This window comes from Plasmodium coatneyi, chromosome 14, assembly GCF_001680005.1.
Source record: "Plasmodium coatneyi strain Hackeri chromosome 14, complete sequence".
NCBI lineage: Eukaryota > Apicomplexa > Aconoidasida > Haemosporida > Plasmodiidae > Plasmodium > Plasmodium coatneyi.
Genome location: NC_033569.1, coordinates 1,246,723 through 1,272,255, shown reverse-complemented (window position 1 = coordinate 1,272,255; position 25,533 = coordinate 1,246,723). Strand labels below are relative to the sequence as shown.

At 46.3% G+C, this 25,533-nt stretch overlaps 6 protein-coding genes across 6 annotated transcripts; 4 read left to right on the top strand and 2 right to left on the bottom strand.

Annotated features, from left to right (window-relative positions):
* Positions 1–3,958: 3,958 nt before the first annotated feature.
* PCOAH_00053920 (Uncharacterized protein) lies at positions 3,959–6,685 on the top strand (the record flags this gene model as incomplete). Its single annotated transcript, XM_020062172.1, has 1 exon — positions 3,959–6,685. One exon carries the CDS (start codon positions 3,959–3,961, stop codon positions 6,683–6,685), a length of 2,727 nt encoding a protein of 908 aa, XP_019917676.1.
* A 1,013-nt stretch (positions 6,686–7,698) lies between these two features.
* PCOAH_00053910 (Macrophage migration inhibitory factor-like protein) lies at positions 7,699–8,363 on the top strand (the record flags this gene model as incomplete). Its single annotated transcript, XM_020062171.1, has 2 exons — positions 7,699–7,900; positions 8,061–8,363. 2 exons carry the CDS (start codon positions 7,822–7,824, stop codon positions 8,330–8,332), a joined length of 351 nt encoding a protein of 116 aa, XP_019917794.1.
* A 1,169-nt stretch (positions 8,364–9,532) lies between these two features.
* Positions 9,533–11,949, top strand: PCOAH_00053900 (T-complex protein 1 subunit gamma; the record flags this gene model as incomplete). The annotated part of the gene is made up of 4 exons (XM_020062170.1): positions 9,533–9,564; positions 9,661–9,697; positions 10,203–10,289; positions 10,402–11,949. The coding sequence occupies 4 exons, from the start codon at positions 9,533–9,535 to the stop codon at positions 11,947–11,949; spliced, it is 1,704 nt and encodes a 567-aa protein (XP_019917487.1).
* A 221-nt stretch (positions 11,950–12,170) lies between these two features.
* PCOAH_00053890 (Uncharacterized protein) lies at positions 12,171–14,939 on the bottom strand (the record flags this gene model as incomplete). The annotated part of the gene is made up of 1 exon (XM_020062169.1): positions 12,171–14,939. The coding sequence occupies one exon, from the start codon at positions 14,937–14,939 to the stop codon at positions 12,171–12,173; it is 2,769 nt and encodes a 922-aa protein (XP_019917843.1).
* Positions 14,940–15,565: 626 nt separating this feature from the next.
* PCOAH_00053880 (Uncharacterized protein) lies at positions 15,566–18,466 on the top strand (the record flags this gene model as incomplete). Its single annotated transcript, XM_020062168.1, has 4 exons — positions 15,566–15,646; positions 15,809–15,901; positions 16,166–16,209; positions 16,450–18,466. The coding sequence occupies 4 exons, from the start codon at positions 15,566–15,568 to the stop codon at positions 18,464–18,466; spliced, it is 2,235 nt and encodes a 744-aa protein (XP_019917722.1).
* A 111-nt stretch (positions 18,467–18,577) lies between these two features.
* PCOAH_00053870 (Myosin d) lies at positions 18,578–24,423 on the bottom strand (the record flags this gene model as incomplete). The annotated part of the gene is made up of 4 exons (XM_020062167.1): positions 18,578–18,661; positions 18,779–18,827; positions 18,971–24,044; positions 24,180–24,423. 4 exons carry the CDS (start codon positions 24,421–24,423, stop codon positions 18,578–18,580), a joined length of 5,451 nt encoding a protein of 1,816 aa, XP_019917604.1.
* Positions 24,424–25,533: the final 1,110 nt, after the last annotated feature.

Sequence of the window (25,533 nt, the reverse complement as noted above, 5' to 3'; positions counted from 1 at the left end):
CGTGTGATCAAGGTAAGTGGATCGGTGAATTGACTAAGTGGTGCAGTGGTATAACAGTACCTCTGTCGTCTCCGTTCGGTCTGCTTCAAACGGGGCGGTGCCGTTTCGCGTCCTTCGCGAAGAGACTTACAGACGGCTGCACGCTCCCGAATCAGTTGGACAGTCCGCTAGGCGATCTATCGGCTGAGTAATCAACGGGCAAGCTTTTATATCAGCACATGCGTGTAGCATTATTTTTCTGAATGCGCTTTGGCATGAGATGCCCCTATTGAGGGGAAACACACAACTGTTGGCTAGCCTGCCTTGCTACAGTCATGCGGAGTGAACCTTCACGCTTCGCTGTCTGCGAAGTTTTCCACACGACCACCGGTATGACAAGTCACTGAAGAGTGTGCAAATGGCGACGCGACGTAATCGCGATAACACCTTGAATCATCTTGCACGGGTCTTAAAAAATGGCACGCCAAATAAGCAAGGTGCAACTCATATTCTTGTTAAAAATGTGTGCAAAATTGTACACGTCGCAGCACAAATTCGCCTGAACTGTGCAGGTAAAAATGGTATTAAAAAAAAAAAAAAAAAAAAAAAACTCCCTTTGTTGGTACAACGTGGTCTGATTCACTCTCTCACTTCCTCCATCCTCTTTATTTATTTATTCATTTATTTGTTTGTTTATTTGTTTATTTGTTTATTTATTTATTTCCTTTTTAGTACATCACTATTAATGCTTTTTCTCTTCCTCTTCCGTCTTTTCCCTTCTCCGCTTATCGCTACACTATAGACGACTCACAGATCGAGGAGAGGCTGGAAGGGCTACCGCATGAACAAGGATAATATCATAAGGTTACTGAATACGGGTGGGGGTACGACAATGTATGCCATTTTTTATGTGGAAGTTCTACTGGATGGGTAGAGAAGGAAAAAAAAAAATTTTTCCTACTGGCACTTCGGATGTATATAGAACGAATTACTGAGAGACTTCTATCTCTACAGCGGTGGAAGAGGCAACCGTTTCCAGGTTGGTGCTCCCCAACTTTCTGTTGGTGAGAACTACCCGGGAAGTGCCTCACCAAGGAAACTTATTAACGCCAAGTGAAGAAGGTAGTCACCAAGGGGAAGTTACGCACATTTGCGGCGAGCGCAACGATAAACACAAACGAAAAGGTAAACACAGGCATGAGCAGAAGTGCAAAGAGAGTTGCACACACGAACACAAGCAGCAGTAGTAAACTAAGCACTTGCGTTGGATGCGTGCGCGCATAGGTAGGGTACATATAGAGATATGTATTACACTACCTTTGCGTACACGTACCTTGAATAACTAAACGGCAGGCCACTTTGCGCTTTTCGCTCTTTGTTCATTTTTTTTTTTTTTCTCTATTTCTTCGCATATCTCATTGACGTGTGGATGTTGTCATTTTTATGTACGGCGTGGCAAAAAAAAAAAAAAAAAAAAAAAAAAAAAAAACCATAAAAAAGAAGAAATTTTTTTTTTTTTTTTTTTCACTTCAGTGTTTCAAAAAACACACCACTTTTCCTTTCTTCTGCATGTGAGAACTTCGCAGTGACCCATAAATGTACAGTTACGCTGGGGAACCCTTTTCCCACGGACTAGCCTCTCCGCTTCATGTTTATCCGACGTTATATTATTTTAATGTTCTTGTGGGGAGATGAAAGAAGATTAAATGTTGCTATATGCCACTATTTATTTTTAAGTAACCTTACCATGTGCTGATGGTGCGTGAGCACCCTCATCTGTAACCCCTTTTTCACATGCACAGCGCATGCATGACGAGAAAACTACAAAAGAAAGAAAATGCCAAAGTTAGAACATGCGAATAACTTGATTTAGCAAGAGACCAAAGGATAGGGGGGGTTAGGAGAAACCGAGACCCCTTTTTTTTATTGTTCCTCATCAACTGGGCCACCTCGGTGTGGGAACTTTTTTTTTCCTCCACACTTAACTGTTCATTCCTTCTCCTCTTCCCTCTTCTGTGTTTTTCCTTTTCCCAATTATGCCATCCCAGTTGGGGTAGTTTCGCTTATCGTGCCACTCTTTTATGTGTGCGTCACTCTAACACTTATCTTTTTTCACTTCTTCGTGTCGCTCCCCCGGGGGAAATTATTTCTCTCGCAAAAAAAAAAAAAAAAAGTGATTCCTTTAGGGGGAGAGTCAACAAGGATGCTCTCCTCCGTGTTCCTATCATAATACAGCTGAGAAACAGCTAACCAGTAATACCATTATGTAGCACTCTATTCATTTATGTGTTTACCAGAGGAGAGCAAAATTGTGTGGTGTAAAATGGATAAAAAAAAAAAACAGCAAAAGGGATTTTTTTTTTGGCTACATTTTGGCGTGCTTCGCTGCACTTCTTTTAACGTGTGTACGATCCCCCGGGGAAACCACGTCCCACCTCCTTCCCATTCGGGTAGAGGGTCAACGAATGGACAAACACGTATATGTGCACATACGTACCATGTGTGTGAAAGGATTTAAAAGGAAAAGTGAAACGTTGTCTCGCCAAGTTGGTTGGCTAGTCACCCTGCAGGATGCCTAACCCTTACATATAAACTGTTCTCCCTTTTTTCACTCGTTATGTGTAACCCCAATGGTAGTCTACCCCTTTACCCGTTGTGCTGTCATTTTTCCCCCACTACACTTCTCTGTGCCACGGCAAAATGGGATTCATTGTTTTGCACCTGTGCCGTTTCGCGGGGGTGACCTTTGGCTCGTAAACCGGTTACCAACTAAGCATGTGCATCATGCTGGTCTACAACACCTTTGCAACTTTGCAGTTTTGAAGCTTTAAAATGTTCCCGTTTGAGGGGGTGAAGCGGAAAAGGGAGAGGAGGGGGGAAGACCGAGGACACGTCACAGTTGCTGGCAGAATGGTCAGGGTGATTAGAGCGGTGGGGACGTATGTCGTCTTTGCTGCTTGGCTTTCCCACTGGGGGGATCTTTCCTTGCTGCTCGGCTGAAAGTGCCAGGGGAAAGTGTTTGCAGAGGAGTTACACTCACATTCGGTTGGTTTGGTTCGCCCAAATGGTATGCGCGGTCTGGGGATACCTCCTCACGATGACACTTGCATGAATCCACCCGTGCACGCAATTCTGTACCTGCATAAGTCGACCTTCCACATGGGTATACTTTTTTTTTTTTTTTTCTTTTCGTTTTACTTTCCCGGGACTTCATACGTACAAAGGATGGTATACCTGTGACGTTTCTTTTTTTTCTTTTTCCCTCCCCTTGATACACACTTGGAATGAAGGAAAGTTGCACGGGGGTCGTGTTTCTCACCCCAGAAAAATTAGCCAATCGTGGGAGTGGAAAATTATTAATATTATCACTATTATTACTATTATTACTATTATTATTATTATTATTATTATTATTTCTTTTTTTTTTTTTTTTTTTTTTTTTTTTTGGCAGAAATGCCTGACTTGTTCATACGAAATTTTTCCTCCCTGCGTCCGTCCTTCGTGAAGAGTGTGAAGGCGTAGGGTGACATTTACGGAGGTGTTCCCTCGAGCAGACGTATACACACCCACGTGCCGCAAAGGTATGCGTAAACAAAACGTGGAAACAAAACGTTAAAACATAACGTTAAAAGGGGAAGTGGCAGGAAATTTCCTCAGTCCGTTTTTCCCTTCCCCAGTCGGGGCGAAGCAGCTCTGCGTGGCACAGTGTACAGTGTACTCCGCAGCAGAGTACCACATGGCGTAAATTAAAAAAAAAAATAACGCGACGGCGCGCCAACAAAGCAGAGCAAAGTGAAAGAAAGCAAAACCACTTGAATGTGGAGTCCAATTATTTTCTCCCGAATAAAGAGGCAAACACATTCGCGTTTTCCTCACCAGTTGTTGTTCCCCCAACCTTTTCCCCACCCATCTGCACACACATAACCCAGACAAAAAAAAAAAAAAAAAAAAAAAAAAAACTGCACAGCGTAGCGCAGCAATGAAGCTACAGTATCACCTGTTGTTATTCACGTTCCTCCTATCGGAAGACGTACTTTGTTATAAAAGCAGTTATGAAAATGTAAAGGATGGCTCTGAGGAAGCGAAGCAGGGGGGTTGTGCTGGAAGCGACTACCTAACCCAAGGTGGAAAAAAGGCATTCTGGCCATGGGGTGGAAACGATAAAAAAGGAGAAGGAAACAAAAGTAGCAACCAGCAGGAAGGACTCCTGTCCTCGGTACTCGGCTCAGTCAAACGGTTACTCCTTTTTAATGATAAGGAAATTGAAAAGAATGTCCAAGGGATCAGTGACAATGTAACAGAAATGAAGGATGGGGTGGTAAAAAATTCTTCCAACATAGTTAAGCACGCAAGTAAGATAAAAGACGAATTACAAAAAAACACAGCCTACTGGGCCAACGTCGTTAAAACGACCGTCAGTGAGGAGCTGCATCAGATCGACCAGTTCAGCAAGGACCAGTTAGACAAACTGAGGAAGGATCCTGAGAACAAATTTTTTTTCACCAAACTGTTCAGTGGGGATAGTGCGGCGGCGGATACGTCCTCCCCCCACAAGGACAAGAAAACGAAAAATGGAGAAGAAGGTGCTGTTGGGTCCAAGGGACCAAGTGGACATAACGACCCTGAGGTGGAGAAGGAAGAAAAGGCGAAATCGTTTTGGGACTTACTACACACAGGGGGTGGTAGTAATGCATCCCCCACAGCAAATGGGAAGGAACCGAATACCGGCTTCCTGCGCATGTTTAAAGGGGATACAACTAAACAGAACAACATAGCAGAGAAGAAGGAATCATCCTTCCCGTGGTTTACTACACACTCCTCTGAAAGTAGTGCTTCCAGTGGGAAGAACACTCCCGAGGTGACAAATACTAATGCAACGAAGGGACAGAAGAAGTCGTTCCTGTCACACTTCACTTCAGAAACGGAGGAGAAAGTAAACTCGCCAAACGGATCAGCCACACAGGAGAACCATCCCAATGATCACACGGAAACGAACCAGGGATTTACGTTTAACTTTTTCAAAAAGAAGGACAGCAATCAGGAGTCCTCTTCGGGGCCCCACTCAGAGGAGGATCACCAACAGAACGACTCACACCCAAATGGTAAGGGAACCTTCTTCCAGTGGTTCAATCCTCCCCCTAAGGGAGCAAACAATAATGACCAATTACCGCAGAAGGAACAATCCGGAGGAATGACACAGGACTCGTTTAAGGGGTCCCAACATGCAGAAGCGAATGATCAGGAGGAGGGAAAAAAAAAACCCTTCTCCCTTCTCAACATGTGGAAGGCCACACATAAAGAAAAAGAGGAAAAGCACCACGATGAAGCGGAAACGGATGTAGGAAGCAAGACGAGTGAAGTATCCGATGGGGACAGTTCGGAAGAAAATACAAAGGGAAAGAGTTTTTTTTTTAACCCTTTTGGAGGGTTCAAGTCGGATGGAAAGTCATCCCACGGAGGAGCAACCAGCGCAGAAGGAATTGCACACTCTGAGTTGAGTAAAGGGAACAGCTCCCTGGTTGACCTCATGAAGAATATATACGACGGAAAGAATGATGAAACGGGAGAAAAGGCGGAACAAATTCTATCCTTCATGGAAACGGAGCATGAGCACGATGGGAATACCAACTGCCACCCGTTGGTGTCCTTCAAGGCGTGTCTGAGCACATGTTTCCATGTACCTCCAGCGGTGGAAGGAGGCAGCAACGGTGAGACGAATGAGAAGAAGAAGAAGAGTCTATCCGCTGGTGACTACAAAAAGTTAGAGAAGTGTATTTCCACATGTAGGAACAAAAATTTCACTGAGCGAACTCCTGGGTGCGCTACGAAAGACGGTTCCGTTATTACTGGCGAGAAAATAAATTATGAGGAGAAATTGAAGGGTCTCGACAAGAGTAATTACAACTTGGGGGTAGACTCCTCTGTGTTCTCCGATTTGACCCTACATGATAAGTATGCCCAAGGGAAGGAGAACCAAGCAGTGAAGACTCCTAACGGGGAGGTGGATGCATCTGGAAAGCAGCTCTCTGCTGCACAGACGGAGGTGCAAAGTGGTTCGCATAATTTCCCCACACTGTCGGACAACCAACTGGGCACTCACCTATACAGTATGGATTCTAGCAATAACAACATAGGTGGACATAAGAAGGAACCCACTAGCGGAAGTAACACCACGGCTGGGGAGAACTCCTTCAGTTTTTTTAAAGCCTTTGCACCTCAAACGGGTTCTACATCTGATGGTTCGAACACCCTGGGTGCAGCCAACCCGTTGGATGAATCTCATGGGAAAAACAAAACTAGCACAGATGGTGCAGCGGCGAATTTAACTGCGGAAGGTGTGCACGGGGAGGACCTTGAAAGCGCAAAGCACCCAAGCGGCAATGACGACGACAGTGACGATGATGAGGAAGATTCGAACTTCTTCACCTACATATCGAAGGGATTCTTCCTCCTCCTCCTGCTGGCTACCTTTTTTGTCTACCTCTCTGCCTTCACCAACATAATCACTCAGTTCTATGTTTCATTCAAGGAGAAGGTGTGCCTTTATATAAAGGGGCAGTATAGGTCCCGTTTCGACCAGGCACATGGAGAATCCGCCGAGGCTTTCTTACCCAAGGGAAGTCAGAACTCCTACGGCAACACCTTCCAAGGGTCCTATGACAACTTGTACCACGCCTTTCATGACAACACCTGTGACGTGGCTTGAGCTGCGTGGTCACGTGCCTTTGTGCAGGTTAACTGTTGTGTCACCTACACCATAAGCGGGTAAACTGCTACACGCTGCAGCGTTGCTGTGTTGCTGTGTTGCGGTGCCTCCTCACCCCATTATGTTACTTTTTTAAAACTGCCAATTGATGTTTTACCCCCTCTTCTCTCCACGATGAATTAAAACCTGAATTGTTACCATTAGCCAACTTACCCAACCATAAGATTGAAATTTTTTTTTTTTTTAAATCCTTCCCCTGCGCCTATGTGTGTGCTTATAATGTTTGCCCTCTTTTATGGATGCCTCAAATGTTACTCTTCCACTCTGTGCGGGGATGATAGAGCGAATCATAAAAAAAAAGTGAAACAGTTCCACCTACCGGTATGATGGGATTTCCCCAGTAGGAAGGAAGGAAGAGTGTTAGGATGTGTTGCGCCTCATAGGGGTTATATATTTTTTTTTTTAATCCCCCCTGCTCCTTTTTAGCGCCTTCCCGTGCATGCACAATGAGGCCTCCAATGTTGGGGTGGAGTGAAAAAAAAAAAACCTTGGCCCCTTCCACTAGTCAGTGTTGGGGTATAGGTTTTTCTCCTTTGGGGAGCTCCCCCGCCTCGGTGGTGCCACGCGAACATGCATCACCTGAGTGAAGGTCACTCGAGCAGAGATAAGCGTGCGAAACAGCAAAGTGCGGGCCCTTCGCATGCAGAAAAAAGAGGCGCTGCAATATGTGAGGTGCGCCGTTTAAAGCAAGTCAGTCATGCAGGTGTAGTGGGCCAAGTGGAGCCAGTTGGCCGCTTATCTGTATATGCCCTTTGGTATGCCCCTCTGCGGTTTTCTTTTCCCACCCAACGAAGTTTCGCGTCATGAATATATATTTTTCCTCTGACCCTTTCAAACGATACACCATTTACACAGTAGTCATTAAATAACTCTCCCCATCAGCCACCGTAGCGATTCTCCTTTTTGTGAATCCGTCGATCTATCCCACTTGCACGTGAAAAAACACGTTCCTCCTGCCCAACAAATATATGACCCAATTTTAACGTAGGAAAAGTCGCGTTCCCTGCCCGTTATTTCACACTCCAATCACCCACTTCAACTGCAGTTCATATACTTCCTTTCCACCCCGTGCGAAAATGCCGTGTTGCCAAGTTTCTACAAACATTAACGTTTCCGATGATGACGCGAAGAAGGCGCTCACGCAGATAGAGAATGGTACGTCGAGCATAAAAAAAAAAAAAAAAAAAAAAGGAGCGATTCGTTCTTCCACTTCCCTGTGGCCACATAGAATTGCAATGTGAGATGCTATGGGTCACTATATATTGTACTATATGAGCCACCCCCATTTTCACCCTTTTATTTCCCCCCCCCGCAGCCATATCCCAAGTGATGAACAAGCCCATGGGGTATATTATGAGCAACCTGGACTACCAGAAGCACATGCGTTTTGGCGGCAGCCACGACGGCTTCTGCTTCGTAAGGGTCACCAGCATAAGTGGAATAAGCAAGTCGAACAACACTGCCCTGGCAGATAAAATTACCAAGATTCTGGCTAGCACCATAAAAGTGAAGTCGGAACGCGTCTTCATTGAATTTAAGGATTGCGCCGCGCAAAACTTTGCCTTCAACGGGTCGCTCTTCGGCTGACCGGTTGGCGGGGCAGCCTTGTCATCGCGCTATACCGATGTTAACCGAGTCCACGGGGATAACTGCTCATACGTGGGTGCGCCATTGTTCGTGTGCCATGCATGAGGGTGAATAACACATATGCACACGTTACGTTCGTGTTGACTTACGTGCCCACCTGCACACACAATTGACGCATGACTCAACTGTGCACAGAATGACAACGACCTTTTTTCACACACCAACTGCGAACGGAAAGAAAAGACATTCCAAAGGACGTTTAAAAAAGGCGCATACGATCGTACTAACGCTGCTTCAACACCAGACAGGGATCCTTAAATACGTTTGCATCGAGGTGATCACCTTTTTGCGAAAAAATAATATAAAAAAAAAAAAAAAAAAAAAAAATTCTGACTTGTTCAGGTAAAACTAAGATCTTTTTAAAAAGGGCAAAGACGAAATGACTACACGTCGCTAGAACGTAAAAAAAAAAAAAAAAGGACATTCTCTTCCCCTTTTTTTTTTTTTCACATCGTTGTTCGAACAAGTCATGTATCTTCTTTGAAAGCCCTCCCGTTTTCCACACACAAGGGTGAAACCCCCGGGGGAACAACTGGCATAACATTTTTATTGTAACGACGAAGCAGTATTCCCCTGCTAAATGGGAAGACGTCCAATTGCCCGTGCGGCCCCGATGGGGGTCATGGAGTTAAGCTACTCCCCTGAGGGGTAATTATAACCCCTATAAAAGCCTTTTTAACATTGGATAAGGTGGGAAAAAAAAAAGGGAATACGCATGAATGCGAAATGCAAAAATTGGTGAGCGTAACCTCGCATTGTGTTCCAACTGGACGACGTTTGTTTCACGCCTGGGGGCTTTCCATTTTGGTTCCATGGCACATGGTGGTCCCAATTGGGGAATATTTGGAGGGGCGTTTTTTTTTTCCATCTCCCTTTTTTTTTCTTCTCGGGAAAATCCCCACGGTTTAGCTTTACTTGTGCGAAGAATAGCTGCCCTTCCAACGGTGCGCTAAGCGTTACAAAAGTGTACGCGCAGGGGGGAAAATGCGAAATAGGTGGGGGGGCTTTTCATGCACCCATTCGTTCGTTCATGCGCTTTCTGCCTTTGCGGGCGTCCACAAAGGAGAACCAATTCCCCATCCGCAAAACAGGGTAAGAATGAAAATGCCGGAGATTTACTTTTCCTAAGGGGCACCGAAAATGGAGCACCACAGCGGCCGCATAGCAGAAAGGTAACAGGGACGCCAACGGAGGCACCCCCGTAAATACAGCGGGACCACAGCGTGCGAAGTTTTTGTAGGAACCACGGGCACGTACTTTTTTTTTAGGAGAAAAAAATCCTTTGGAATTGATATATCCAGTCCGGTTAGGCTTCCCCTCGTTGCTGATTTTTTTTTTTTTTTTTTTTTTTTTTTCCTACATCCCCGCGTGGTTTAAGTTTTTCTCGTCAAGTGCCATTTTGCTGCCAAACTTGCTGTGTTATTTTTTTGTGTCACCATGTATCCTTTTTTTTTTTTTATGCCCATTTGGGATTAAATAATTTTTTTTTCTTTTTCCTCTTAACCCTGTCATTGTGCATGTTACTCTTCTCATCCAAAAGTTTTTCATTTCTCTGGCCTACCACTTGATCAACTTGGCACTTCCCAAGGGGTTACCTCCAAATCGGCGCAGATAAGCACCACCCCTTCTGGGGAAAATTACCACGATCACAGCCCCGAAAGAGTATTCCCTCGATCGCATAGCCGTCAAGGTAAAGTGACATACACACCAATAAGTGATGAACACAACATCAGTTGGTGAAGACTATTTAATGTGTTTCCACTTCATTGCCCATTTGCACTATTCCTTTTTTACCTGCCACCCCATGCAGATGCTGAAGAATCCAGGTGCAGTCCTCGTTTTCAAGCCGAACACGAAGAGGGAGGAGGGTCGCAAGACCCAGCTGTCCAACATACAGGTGAGGAGTGCAAATTCGTAACGGCCACGTTCGGTGTAGCCACTCCTCACGAACCTCTTTTCAACGCCCTTCCAATGCCCTTCCAACCGGATGTGCTTTACCCCCCTTGCAGGCCAGCCGCGCAGTGAGCGAAATCGTGAAGACGACGTTAGGCCCCATGGCGATGCTGAAGATGATGCTGGACCCACTAGGAGGCATAGTGATAACCAATGACGGAAATTCCATCCTTCGAGAAATTGACGTGGCACACCCTGCAGCAAAGTCACTGATCGAATTGAGCAGATCACAGGATGAAGAAGTAGGAGATGGAACTACCTCGGTGGTAATCCTCTCGGGAGAGTTACTTAGCATAGCAGAGATATTTCTGAAGCAGAAGATACACCCAACTATTATAGTGAACTGTTACATGGATGCACTGAATAAGGTGGTGAAATTTTTAGAGTCTATTGCGATTCAGGTAGATGTAAACGATGAGAAGAGTTTACTGAAGGCCATCGATTCATGTCTGAGCACCAAGTTTGTGAACAGATACAACAAAATGGTAAGTACCTTAGCTCTACAAGCAGTACAGTGTGTAAAAGTAGAATCCAACGTCATGGGAAGGAAAGAAATAGATATAAAAAGATATGCAAAAGTGGAGAAGATTCCTGGAGGGGATATCACAGACAGCTATGTATTGAAAGGAGTGATGCTAAACAAGGATATTGTTCACCCAAAAATGAGGAGAAGAATCAAGAACCCAAGGATCCTTCTTCTAGACTGTACCTTGGAATATAAGAAGGCGGAAAGTCAAACGAATGTGGAGATCCTTGATGAGGAGACGTGGAACCAACTCCTCCTACAGGAAGAGATAGAAGTGAAAAAGTTGTGTGAACACATTATAGACAGTAGATGTGATATCGTCGTTACGGAAAAAGGAGTTTCTGATTTGGCACAACATTTTCTCGTTAAAAAAAATATTAGTGTTATTAGAAGGGTGAGGAAAACTGACCTGAACAGACTTGAAAGAGTCAGTGGTGCTACCATTGTAAATAGATGTGACGAAATAGTGGAAAGCGATATCGGAACAAAGTGTGGACTATTCGAAGTGAAGAAAATTGGAGATGATTATTACGCCCACTTTATAGAATGTGAGAACCCACGGGCATGCACCATTCTGTTGAGAGGATCAACGAAGGATGTGCTGAACGAAGTCGAGAGGAACCTTCACGACGGAATGAACGTTGCAAAGAATATCATTTTGGAGGGAAAACTACTTTACGGTGGTGGGTGTACTGAGATGAGGGTAGGACAACATCTGATCAGTCAAGCTAGCCAATATGATGATTCTAGAAAAAGCATAATGGAAGCTGTGGGTTCTGCGTTAGAGATCATTCCAAAAATTCTGGCCCAAAATAGTGGAGCTAATGTTGTAAAAACGATCAATGAACTCAGGATAAAACATGAAACCCCAGGGGGAGAGAAGTTTGGGGTGGATGGTATCACGGGGGAAATCATCGACGTATCGACCAAGAACATTTGGGACCTGCTTGCTGTGAAGAAGCAGATATACAAGAGCGCCATCGAGGCCGCAGCCATGATTCTGCGTATCGACGACGTGGTCAGCGGGATAGGCAAGGAGGACAAGCTGCAGAAGCCCGTGCAGAACGAGTTCGACTAGGCATTCACGCACACCACGCGTCCACGTCGACGCTACACCATACAACATACATCCTACACTTTGTTGTAAAAAACGCGGTGCTTATTTTTTTACAGAAAACCCGCTCCCACGCGGACAAACTTTTCGCTCAATTCGAGCAAGTCACAAAAAAAAAAAAAAAAAAAAATTAATTACGTGTAATAGGACAGGGGAACACACGTATAGTGACGACACGGCTATAGTTACCCCCTTGGGGTGCCTATCCGCTTGTCCTCACTCCTCATACGCGCCAAGTGCGTGGTGAGCACGTTAAAGCAATCCCCGTTGAGGTGCGTGTCTCCTCCGAAGGGTAGTCGAATGTTCAGGCGAGTACATGTGTCAATCACCCTATCCACAGTAATTCCATACTCCTCACTCAGCATGAATATAGTCTCTGGGGAGTAAAAATTTATTACATCTACCGGGTCAGCCATGTTGCTATATTCGATTAACGTCACGATGTCCTTCGTCGTGAGGTACTTACTAATCAGCTCATTCGTATCAACAAACTTGTAAACAATAAAATTCCTGTTAATGGAATGACCAGAGATGAGTAACTCTAATTCATTTTTCTCCAGTGCTTCCAACTCTTCCTTCCTCTTTTTCCTATACCTATTTATGCTGTGCGCAGTTTGGCTAGACACCTTACAGATGAAGTCTCCGATGAAGTCTAGCGGTAAGCCGTGCTTGGAGTGGAACTCTTCTACTGTTTCTTGTAGACCCCCATATTTGAGGACTTCCCTTCTGCACAGTTCCTCCTTTTGTTCCTGTAGTTGGCTTTCCAATGAAGGGGATGCGAATGTAGACTCGCTCTCTTCTTCACTTCCATATTGGATCACTTGGTCTGGTTGTTTTTCATCTCCTTCTAAGGTGAAGTTTTTTCTGAGTTTTTCCGCCATGGCTATTTGCTCACTGATGTTGCAGTCATTGACGATGGGAACTTTGGACAGATCTTCCTCCTCCTCCTCTTCAGGTGGATATCCTCCACTGGTAGGTGGTGCTCCATATGGATGCTCTTCCGCTATCCCCGCAAACTTCTCCGTGGTGTCTATCCGTAGGTAATCGACCGGGTCGTTAACAAAGTTGGAAATCTCCATGGCGGCGTCGAGCTGCTTAATCTTCGACTCGGTGTCTCCGTAACGCGCGTTCTCCTTAAAGTCCTTTAAGGTTTCCTTCAATTTGTCTAACCGTATGTGAGAGAGGACATGTTTTTCGGGGTTCCTTAAAATCGTCCTCACGTCGTATTCGTGGTTCTTCCTTATGCGCATAACGTCCTGTAGTCTCATTCTAACCTCTTTGATCGAACCGAAGGTGGGGTATCCCCTCTTCCTCAGTTCGTCTCTCACTTGCGCTTCGCTCATTTCTTCGATGTCCTCCTTTTTGATGTCTACGAATTTGGAGGACACTCTGTTGAAGAAAATTTTCCTGTCGATCAGTTCGCCGGGCGGGGTGTTACCAGCACGTTCTGCAGGGGTTATCCCGCTGGTTGTCTCACCAATGTTTCCACCTTGGCCACCCCCTTGCCTCTGCTTCTGCATCTCATTGTAATATTTCAAATTTTCAATCTGCTCATCCCGCTCGATTTTATTCTCCCTCCTCCCCCGCTCGTACGCCTGCAGGAAGGCCTCCTCCTTCCCCCTGAGCTCCTTCACCACGGCGTTGTCTTTCATTATCCTGTCAAATGCAGCGTCGACAATTTTTCGCTCCTCTGCTGATTCTTCCTCCGTGGATTCGATATCCTTCATCCGGTCCAGATCCTTGGCAGAGAATTTGAAGTGGAATTTGTCCACTCCGCTGTAGTCCCCCCTGGACACCCGCTTCAGGATTTCTCGGTTTTCCTTTTCCTCGTCCTCCTGGAGCAGTTCACCCTGGGGGGTGTTGGTATCCCCCGCGGTGCCCTTCGACGTACCATCTGGTGTAGAGTCACTTGTGGTGGATCCATTCGTAGTGGATCCATTCGAAGTGGAACTACTTGTAGTACCTTCGGGCGACCTGCCTCGCTGCGTCTCCTCCCCCCCCGACTGCGTAAACACATACATGTAGTCGCGGATTTTTTTCTCCAGAGCGTCATTGGGGGTGAAGGATTTCTCAATCTCCCTTTTCATCTTTTCCAGGTTGAGCTTCCGTGAGCTGTTAATAACTCTCTCATTCAGCTCGTAGATGTTTTTTTTTTCGTTCCCTTCATATTGGGCCATTTTTTTTTGTGTACTTTCTTTAAGAATCTGCACCAACCGATTGTACTCCTGCATCATTTTTTCCTTGTCCAGACCAGCTAGCTGTTTCTTGTCCATCGTATCGGCTTTTTTCAAATAGGAGTTGGTTAATTTGGACAGCTGTTCGTCGTACTGTGAAGGGTCCACGTTCAGCACGTCTTCGTCTCCATCGTGGTTGCTTTGCTCCTCAGCGGGGTTATCGCTCCCCCCCTTTGACTCCTTCCTTTTTTTTTTCTTCTTCTTCCTTTCGTGTTGGTCATCTTCTACGTCATCCCCGTCGTCGTGCCCTGGGGAACTGGGGGACAGAGCCTCACTGACGGGCTGCAACTGCCTCTGCGGTTCACCCCTGCTGGGGGCGTCGGCCTCACCCCCTCCACCGTCTTTGCCACTTCCACCCGATTGGCCGTTTGTCCCATCGGAGGGGTCCTGGCAATCCTGACTGAGCATGCACAGGGGGGGACTACTCATCCTGAGTCCGTTCTCACCCTCCTGCTGCGAAGGGCGCACCGTAATTAACATATTGGCGTCTCTTTTTTTCTTCGAAAGAATGAACTTTTTTTTCTTCCTCTTTATTAGTGTTATGTGTTTGAGGTGGACACTGTTTGCTGTATTTTGCTTCTCGAGGAAGGAGATGTAACCAATTCTTTTATGATGAAGAGGGTCCTTCTTTGTCCCCCCATCACACTTCTTTAACAGCGCATGCAGTACATTCAGCACCGTGCAATAGAGAAGTGCCAAGCCAATGTATATCCTCTTCATTTTTCTTAAGAGGGTCAACAAAGGAGTGCAGCTCCTGATATGTCCTCCATTCTATGCAGTCGAATTAGGTGTGTTTTGTTTGTGACCCCGGTGTGCGTGTTAGTCCCTCTGGCATGTTGCGCTAACTTCCGCATTAGCCAAGACGTACTAACGAAGCGAGGGGCATACACCCAACAACATGTTTGCATAACCACAGGAGAGATTCACCCCATGGAGTTTTCCTTCCCCGCGGGGTCCTTCACAATCTGTACAATGTGCTACACTTCATGAAGTCGGCGCTATAGCCACTCAGCTAACCGTTTTGCTTATCCGTTTTTTTTTTTTTTTTTTTTTTTTTTGTTCATATTTTTTTCGCTTTTTTTATGAACCGTTCAGGCGTTTTTTTTTTTAACGACCAAACTGTGAATTGGCTTTTCTCCCCCTTGCAGGTGTATATACTATACGCGGGGAGCTACTACATGGCTGGGGATAAATAAACCCTTTGCCAACTTGAACGAGTGGAGACCCCCCTGAATGGGTCAGCAAAAAGGTGTCGTTTGATGGAAAACCGTTATGTAAAAATGCGCAGAAGAGCAAAACAGCATAAATAATCTCTTAATCGACTTCTACCCCCCAAGTGTGCCAAAATGAAGAAGGCCGCCTTCTTCTCCACACTCAAATACGTTGGGATCCCCTCCCCCCTGACCGTGAACAGGAACATGAGACGAGTGAGTTACATAAAGGGAGAGCAGCGAGGTGCCCCGTGACGGCGTTGCGAAACTTCCCAAGGGGCTACAGAACGGTTGACCCGCACTAGCGTGAGCACGTGAGAACACTCCTGTGTAGGTGTGCATGATTATACACCACTGTCCCGCTTTCTATCCCCTCAGTTCAACATGGCCGAAAACGACCGGAAGATCTTCTTCTCCTTCAACCTGTTTTCCATCTTTCTGTTCACGCTGCCGATAGTTTACCTGGCCAAGGTGAGCCAAAATGACAAGAGCTAACCGCAAGTCGGGAAGTCCTGCGCAACTTGATATGTGGTCACCCACCAGTTGGGAAGCAATTACACAGTGGAGGGCGCATGCCACATATAGGGACAGTCAGACAATTTTGCGTGTCCCTCCTCGGTGCGGCCGAAGTGTGCATTTCTGCGCCCTACAGATGGTGAAGTGGCTAGCTTTTTTTTTTTTTTTTCGAGTTGTTCATATTTTTTTTTTTTTTTTTTTTTTTTTGTTCCTGTTCAGGCGAATTACAAAATGTGCGAAGAGAACGAAGTGGTTTACAACAAGTTATGTGGCTCTGGGGTGAACGTTACGAGGGGCATTTTTTCGAGTTAAAAAGGGGGACACCCTTCCCCAATGAGTTTGTTTCCTGCCTAGGAGGTATGTAACAGGGAAGCTACTCCACCGCGTCGCCACGTCAGCGTTATACTCGTGTCATGCATCCCTTGCGTGGCTGCTTTTTTTTTTTTTTTTTTTTTCCCGTGCGGTACGCCGCTCCACCAATGAGACTTTACCTGCTCACTGAGTAAAACTCCAAACGTGCAAAACGCGCTGCGATCGAACGAAATGGGAAAGATAGACGATAAAGGGAACGCACAGGGAGATGTCTTCGCCCCCGCAGAGGAAAATAAACCAGGAAAGACATCGATAAAAGGGAGCGAACAAAGCATTGTTGGGGGCAAGTCCCCCCTCCGTAAGCTCCCCTACCTTCTAATCCCCCTATCGGTGAGGTTCCCTCCGTTGGCAAAACTACTCCTGCTCTTCCTTCTGTCCAAGTGGTTAAAACGGGCAGTAGGCAATGTGCTCATTCGCTTCCTTTATCGAAAAAACGACGAATTATTTCAGCAACTCATCCAACTGCTTCTCCTACAAATGCGCCAAAGCGGAGGAAAAAAGGGAAGCAACAAATCGAGCTTCAAAGCAGTGTGTCCAATGGTTGATGCTGTGTATAGTAACATACAAGGAATGATGAAGTGCATCACCCGTGTGTACTTCTTCCTTTATGGGACCCCATGCAGTGGGTTGCTCTTTCCTGAGGATATAAATGAAAAAGCTGAACCTATGTCGACTCCCAGGAGGGTGAGTAATCTGTGGGTCTTGCGAGGTGCTTACCTTAATTTGTTTGTCTCGCTGCTGGGCCACCCCGGTGAGAGCGACAAAGCGGAATGGCCGCATAACCAACCGGCACAACACCTTAACCACCCAACCGAACAGATCCTCTACAAAAACATACGCGACCTGTACAAGGTGAAATATCAAAAGGAGTATCAGATAATGATACGCAGTGAATTCTTTTCCTTTCTTCATCGTTTTTGTGAATTGGTCCAACACGTAGGGAGGAAAGCTTTCTCCTCCGTCCACCTCGTTATCCTAACTATCGTGTCTATTTATTGCTTGTGTAGAAGTCTCTTCATTTTAACACATTACATACATGCCCTGGAAAAGAAGAAGCTGTATGAGCGATGTTGCGAGAGGGGAGCTGCAGCAGATGAGCTGTTTCGTCTGCTCATCGAATCGGTAGCGCAAATGAGCGAAGACCTGTCCACCTGTGCAGAGGGCAACCACCCAGATGACGATGACGATGATGATGATGATGACCTGCCTGATGGAGAACTCCACATCTACGACGCGTTGCAAACCAAACTGCGCCTCTGCCTCAGCATGATCAATCGTATGAAAGATAAACACCCCAGGGATGCATCTAAAATGTTGGCGAAGCAGAATCAGAAGCAGGCGCAGGACGTCCCCAGCTGTGAAGAACCTGTTCCTACGTGTGAACCACCCAAACAGAAGGAAGTGTACGAAACGGAACCGTCAAACGGCCACACGGGGGGAGAAACTGCAAATGGTGATCCTACCCCCCAAAGGAAGGAACAACAAGGGGTTGTAGACTTGACATATTCCGTTTATTTGTATGAAAGTAGAACCGGTGAGGAGGTAACGCAAGGGATGATGAAGCGCCAAGGTGGGTGTACCTCCGTTGAAGACACCTCTGCGGGACAATCCTCCCAAGAAAAGCAACCCCGTAAGGTGCAAAAAGGGGAAGATCTTACAGAGGGTAACTACAACAATGGACCAACGGACAGTCACATTGCATCGTGTGGGAACGCTAATGAAACGCACAGGAGACACATCAAGGGGGGACCTTCGCCCCACCCCACTGGCGACCCGCATGGAAGAAGCAACCCTCCCTCAAATCTGAGCTACGAAACTTTAATTAACGAACTGAAAGGGATGTTTTCAAAAAAAAAGCGATACATATATATGAGTAAAAAACTCTGCTTCGATGAATCGGTTGGGGACTTTGTCATGAGGGACGTCTCGTCGGACGGAAAGGGGGACAGCGCCAACCATAGCGGTAGCGACAAGGCATGCACGGATCGACGTGCCGAAATGGCCGCAACAGGAGGAGTGTATCCACGAAGCGAAGAAAACACGCCCGAAGAAATGACGCCCGAAGAGGACCACCTCAGACCAATGGTTGATATGCCCACCTTCCGACAGAACATCGCGGCCGCCATTACGCGTGAGAGGATCGTCTAGAGGCCATTCAAATAGGTATGTCTTCCCCATATGTACCAAAACAAAAGCGCAACAAATAATAATTAAAAAAAAGGGTCAAAGGGAAGGTGTTAAAGAAGACCCCATGAGGACTCATTCCAGGGGAACCACTTTCCCCTTTCCACTCACTATGTTGAAAAACTCCAGTGCGTAGGAACCGTCCCTGTTGTTATGTCTCTGCGAAGGGGGGGAATTGAACACGTTACAAGAGGAAGTGGGGGTACAATTGAATGCGTTACAAACGGGGTGTTGTGTTGCCGTTGGGGTGATGCACCCTTTGTTTGCTCTCCCTACCAGAAGTAATAGGGTATCCAAGTGGCCCAGAGGACTGCACGCACGGGTGCTGTAGGTGGGGCAGGAGGAGGATGACATGTGTCAATCGGGAAACGGTGCAAACAGTAGGTGGGTTGATTCGTACAAACATGTACAGATCAATATAGGTATTTCTTTTTTTTCATTTTGTTCCCACGCGGGGGCTTCTCTTACGTCGAGTTATCAGGCAGGGGCGGCGGTTGCCCCTCCCCTTGGCAGAGGGTCATGGCCTCCCCACCATTCTTCAGACTGTAGTAGAGGCAGTCCCGCTTCACACCCCCGAAATGGCCACCCTGCCACTCACGCAAAATGCACACATCGGGGAGGAAGGATGTTCTGATGCATCTGCTCACCCCCATGACTGCCTCGTCACTGGAGGCATATTTTCTAATTGTCGCCTGAACAGACGGATTTAACGTTACGAAACTTTTGTAATACTCCTGTTTGTAAAAGTAGCTAACATTCATGTGGAAGATTCCGTAGTAACTGCACGGTGGGACGTCTTTCCCTTCGTTTTCACTCTCCCCATTTGGCCCTTCCGTTGTGGCTTCCTCCCTCTTTGACCGCCTGAATGAGAATTTGCGAATCCCCCAAGGGCCGTGGCGAAAGAGGTCCTCAGGAGAACCCGCCTGCCCGCCATTCGTCAACAGGTATATTTCGCCCCGTGGGGAAAATACATAAAAGGAGCGATCGGAGGACGGTTCCCGCAGGGCTGTTTCGTAGACCTGCTTCACCACTTCGCCACGAGGTCCTCCCAAGTTGGCACACGTATCAAGATTAGCTGACCCGTTCAGGCAAATGCGAGTATTCTTCCGCTGCGGCCTGCTATTCCGCTTTTCACCCCACCCAAACAGATCATCCACAACCAAGTTGTGCTTCAGATCGTGGGACAATTTCCCCAAATGCTCATCCCACACGTGGCTAAAGACTTCAAAGCACATCAGGTTGAATACCACGCGCAAATACCTGTATTCATAATCGCGTATAGACACTTCTGCAGAGCACATTTCGTAACGCTGTACTTCCACCAGGGAAAGAAGACACGCTCCGTGAATAACCACATGTGAGTTGTTAATTACAGACATTTTTATTGTACTGAGATACTTGTCCAGGTAAGTTTTTTTTTTCTCTTCTTCGTTTTCATCCCCTGGGGGGAGTTTGCTTCCCTCCACGGGGCATCTGCTGACCGATTCTATTGCACCGTTAGGAAGAGAGTCATCACACCATTGTAGAAAGAACCTCCTAAAGTGCTCATTCTGGATAGAGTTGCTTATGTTAATTTTCGTCGTGTAATGGTAGATCGGCTTGGAGAAGCAGTTCACTAAGGTGACCAGCAAGTAATGGTCCTGTCCTATCTGTGCGTAGGATAGACACATGAAGTGGCTAAGGGTTGTTGGGAAGAAGGTCACCTTTATAATTTTAAAGGAAGGGTTAGAGTACATATCCTCTTCCATGTATTCTTCTTTTTTTATTCGCTTGAGTAAGGTGCACTCTTCTCGCTTTCTTCGCGTTGTTTTCATGTGTGGTTCCGCGTCCCCTCCTTCCGTGACTTCTCCCCCCCCTGCTGGTTTGCCTAACGAGCTTAATACATACACATCTTTATACATATGCATGAACATGTTAAGGTTTTCCTCGCTGAAGAGGTCACCTGGTTGGGTTGGTTGGGTTGACTGCGTCGTTCCTCCTGAGGGTGCTGCAAATCTCCTACTCCGATGCAACTGCGGCAGGTACGTGCTGGGTATGTCCTCACTCCCCCGCTTCATCAACTCGATCTTCCTTTTTAGGAAACTTTTAATGGAATCCAACGTGGGGTAGGTAAAGATACGCACAGATAAGTCCGCGTCCACCGCTAGGAATATATTCTTGTAGAGGGGGTGCTGGCCAATACAATGAATGGGGGGAGGTATGTGGTTGTCTATATCAAACTGTGCATGGGGAGAGTCACCTCCTCTAGGAAGTTTCCTCACCGTGACGGCATCAAAATTTGGAAGGTACTTTTTGCACACCCGCTCGAAGGTATAACCAACGTTGTACAGGTGCACCTTCTTCTCTAGGAATATTACCACCCAGTCGATGTTATTATACACGTGGTGGTAATTATCCGGGGTGGCCACAAATATTTCCGGCGCCACGTTGGTCAGCCCGTTTGTGTCTGCATTATCGCAAGGGGGTGGGTGCAAGTTCGGTACTGATCCTTCTTCAGTGCATTCCTTAGTGTCTTCCTTAGTATCTTCCTTAGTGTCCTCTTTAATGTCCTCTTTATTGCCTTCCTCTTTTGTGTCTTTTTTAGTGCCATCCCCCGCACGAACCTTCGAACGCACTGCTCCGCCGAAGGGGATCCCCCCCTTCTTGTACTTTCCCCCCCTCACCGTCCTTACCTGCTTGAAGAACCCGCCGTACGCCTTCCCCGCCAGCACCCTCTCCAATCGACGGACGTTGTAACCCAGACTCCTCTTCACACTCATCACCGTCTTAAAAATTAAATACACTTTAAACATATAGTCGCAGGCCTTTTCCTTCATTTTTTTTTTTTTATTCAAGTAGATCCTATAGTGACTGTTCATCCAGTTGTGTATCCTTACCACTAAGACGGACCTCCTAAACCGCATGGCTCTTATTTCTTGGAGGATTTTTTCTTTTCTCCCATCCATAGGGGGATGACTACCGATCCGATCGGAGTGATCACCATACAAGTAGGCATGCACCTCTGTGTACACACTTGATCCCATGAAAATGTAATTGGTTCCCAACTGGAAGGTGCGTTTCTCCCCAAATAGGCGCATGAAGTAGTAAACGATGTCATCCTGCCTACAGTGTTGCAGCTCTTTCGGAATATCCTTAACGCACCTGTCTAGGAACTCTCCTTTGAGCACCTTGTGGGACAATCCTCTATTTACAATTTTCACCATTTCAATCGCTCCACATTGCTTCAACTGCGTGTAGATAAGTCTCCTCTTGAAGTTGTCTTCCCTCATCTGCTCGTTTGGCAGTATGCACCTAATGTAATGGAGGTCCGTCTTTTCCATGTTGCAGAATAACTTGTCTAGCTCCTTTATATACTTTTTACTAACACTCAGAATGCTCTTGTTGCAGGTGGGGTGGCTGCTCTCCGTAGTGGGTACCCCCCTTGTGGAGGCCAAAAAGCAGTTTGCGTCACTTCGCTGGGCTACGTCATCCTTATTTTGTAATTTACTCACACCTACTTCACCCCTGAAGGGGGGAATGGTTGGTTCTGCTTGGGTGCTCCCCCTGACTGGATCACCATGTCCACTTGTTGTTGCCCCCCGGTGAAGGAACGAGTTGCCCGACTGGCCAATCAACTCCTCTATCTCCCCCTCGACCCGGTCGCTGTTCTTCCTTATCCAGTCGTTCACCGTGTAGACCACGCACCCCGCGTAGTGCCTCACAAAGAACACATTCCTCTGTATGCTATGCCTTTTATCCGTGTGGGTGCCATCCCTGCTGCTGACAAAGCCGTACGTGCCCTTCTCCAGATAGCTCCTCTCATTATTCAGCAGGTAGGAGAAGAAATTCTCGTCCCCTTTCTTCTGTCCAGAGCTATTCAGCTTCGTTATATCATCCAGATGTGAGAATAATTTTTCCACAAAATGGATCGTGTCCTTATAATTAGGAATAGGAACCTCCTTCCAAAGGATATTCTCCTCCCTATGGATGAGCTTCTCCTTCTCTACTTCGTTCAGAATGTAGTAATTGTTTAACTTTTCATTGGCTAGATTGATACAGAGCTGCTCAAAGTCATTGGAAAGTAGATCCTCGAACCCGTATAGGTCCAGAATCGAAATGATGTTATTATTCTTGGAGTATACAGACTCATTCATAATTTCTTCACTCTCCTTATCGGATAGATGCGTCCGATTTATGTCATTCACCACTTTGCTAAATAGGTTCTTATATATCACCTTTATTAAGCTGTGTAGAGTGTACATCGAATTGTCCTTACTCCGATGGGTTCTGATCCTTTCCCCTGAGACGTGAATACATTTGAACCTGATCATGCTCCGTAGATCAGCAACGGGCAACCGCAAACAGGCGCATGCATTTTTGTAGCTATCACTGTTTGGGTTCGACACGTCGAACTCCTCATTGTCCATTTTTTCATCGTTTTCTTCCCCACCGGGATCAATCTGCCCCAAGTGAATAACCCCAGCGATCACATCTACGAGCTCACTTATCCTACCTTCGTCGTACTGTATGTACCTCAGGCCATCCAACAGATGGTGAAAATTCTTCTCGTCTTTCCGCTCCTCCTCAGGGGCAGATTCATCAGTGGAAAATACAGTATCACAATCGTTGGAACAGGTGAGAATCCTGTACCGATGAACGTCCCGCACCAGCCCCCTCTCACCCAACTGGGCATCGGTCAACCCCCTAATGACTTGGTAGAAAATGTGAAAATTCCTTTCCCCCTTGTTGTGACTAATGCACCGATTTATTTCCAGCAGGAGGATCAGAATCTTAATATAGGAGAAGCAGTAATGGAAGATGGTCTCGTCTGTCTTCTTCCTCTCCTCAAACACCAAGTCGTTAATGCGTCCGCACCTGCTGCTGTTGTTGTTCTTGATCGTCTTGGCGTTACTCATGGCCTCGATGATGCTGTTAATGTATATTAGCTTGTCGATCCGTCGGCGGTTTGCCACGACGCCTGCCAATTCAACGTCTGCATCTGCCTCTGCATCTACGTCTGCTTTTGCTTTCACGCCTTCCTCTTCCTCTGTGCTGTCTGCCCCGTGTTCTTCTCCTCCCCGGCTCCCCCCATTTTTGTGGAAGAAAATGTAGTGAAAGTACTTGAACAGAATTTTACAATTTTCCGTTTTCCCACTTCCGCTGTGCCCAGAGACGACGATGGTTTGCCGCTTCCTCTTCAGCACCATATTCCTGTAGGCCATGTTCCCGATGTCGTAGATGTGGGCAGGGCCGCTACGCTTATCACTGAGGTTGCTGTTCTTGCCTCTTTTTAGGCAACCCGTCCCAAATTTGTTCAAATACCGATTCATACTCTTCACCCCGTAGAGTCCCTCGATCTGCTTGTACGGGTTTATGGCCAGCAAGAGGGACGCATGGAAGGTGTATATCTTGTTCTTCGCGTATCGGTTTTTTAAATTCTCTAGCACGTTGGGTTCATTCAGTTGTATTATGTCGACGTTGTTTTCGCTGTCTAACTGGATGTGCTCCTTCAGGCACGGGATGACCTTCTCTGCGGGAACATTCTCCAGGGTCTCTCCTTTTCCTGCAGAGAAGCAAAAAGGCAAAAACGCACAGATGTATCAACGAATGGGGCAAATGCGGGTAGCTATCCCATTCGTACTTATTAGCAGCGACAAGAATGAGCGTAACTGCGATAGTGCCCAAGCTTTTTTCTAACTCTTAAGGGTATAAGCTTTTTCCGATTCGCTGAATCCGCATGTCTCCATCTTCTTGTACATGTTGTTGTAGAAGCACCACACATACTTTTCCGAGTGCAGCTTATCACTGTCCTTTCTTTCAAAAGATCCGTCTCGTTTCGGCGCACCTGCACCGTTCGTCGATCCCTTCCCGCTGTCCTCCCTCACATTGGATATGTTCGAATAGTAAAACGTTTCATTGCTCTTAGGTTGTGGAGACGCCATCTTAAGTCAGCTTTTTTTCTCCACCTCGGGAGAGGGGGGAATTTGCATTGATGTGAATCCTCCAAAGTTGGAATGCCCCCCCGAAATGGTAAGAAGTTCGAAAGTGCCTCTTCGGAATGGTACATATGTATATATGTGCGTATACTTCTTGTCTGCTCTTCGATCGCTCACCCGTTCGACTGTGTCTCCCTTGGGGTACTCGACAAATAGGACAAGATCCACTTCACACCAGCTGTCAGAGGGAACGAAAAATGCTCCTACTTGTAAGTACCAACGGGATGGCCAAAGGAGGACACTTCGCCACCCCCCGAGATGAACACAGCGCCCACTGCGTAACTTCGTAAATACTATGCGGAATGTCTCCCCCCCCTTATGTCACCTCATTCGTGCAGTTGATACTTTCTTTTTTTTCTTCCCCGTTAGTGATAAACGCGCGCAGTAAGTAGTAATTGTGCGGAGTATGCCCTCGTCTGCAGTAGCACAAAATGGGGGGTTTCAAAAGTACGCCCATGTGGACAATCAACGAAAAAAAAAAAAAAAGAAGCTCAGAATTATTCTCAGCTGCTCAGGTTAACGCTAAGTTGAAGTCATTTTCTTCCTTTGTGTGTTTTCCCAATTTCCCCCTTGTGCATATCCGGTGTGACACGCTAATTTGGCGTGCGTCAGTTGGACTTCCCTTCAGGGGGTAACATCAGCAAAGTGGAACACCCCAGAGGGAAGGAAAAAAAAAAGCAAAAAAAGACAAAAAAAAAGACAGAAAAAAACATACTACACATACTACGCACAACTACAAAACTAGCAACGTTGCAATGTCGATCCTGGTTTGTAAATTCAGGAACGCGAAACACCCCACGAGGAAGGAAAAATATGTTCTCTTAGACATTTACACATACGTATGTGTGGCCAACCCTGCAGCTATTTTTTTGCTTCACCAAATGTTCCACTTTTTCCACACAGATTTGTACACCTGTTTGCGTGGTTACCATTGCACACCGTGTTATGAAATTTTGCTCGGTTAGTAAAAAAAAAAAAAAAAAAAATGTGCTACATATGTTGCTTTTTCTATGAACGGTCAGACAAATTAGCAGCAAAAATAGCTATTTTTATTCC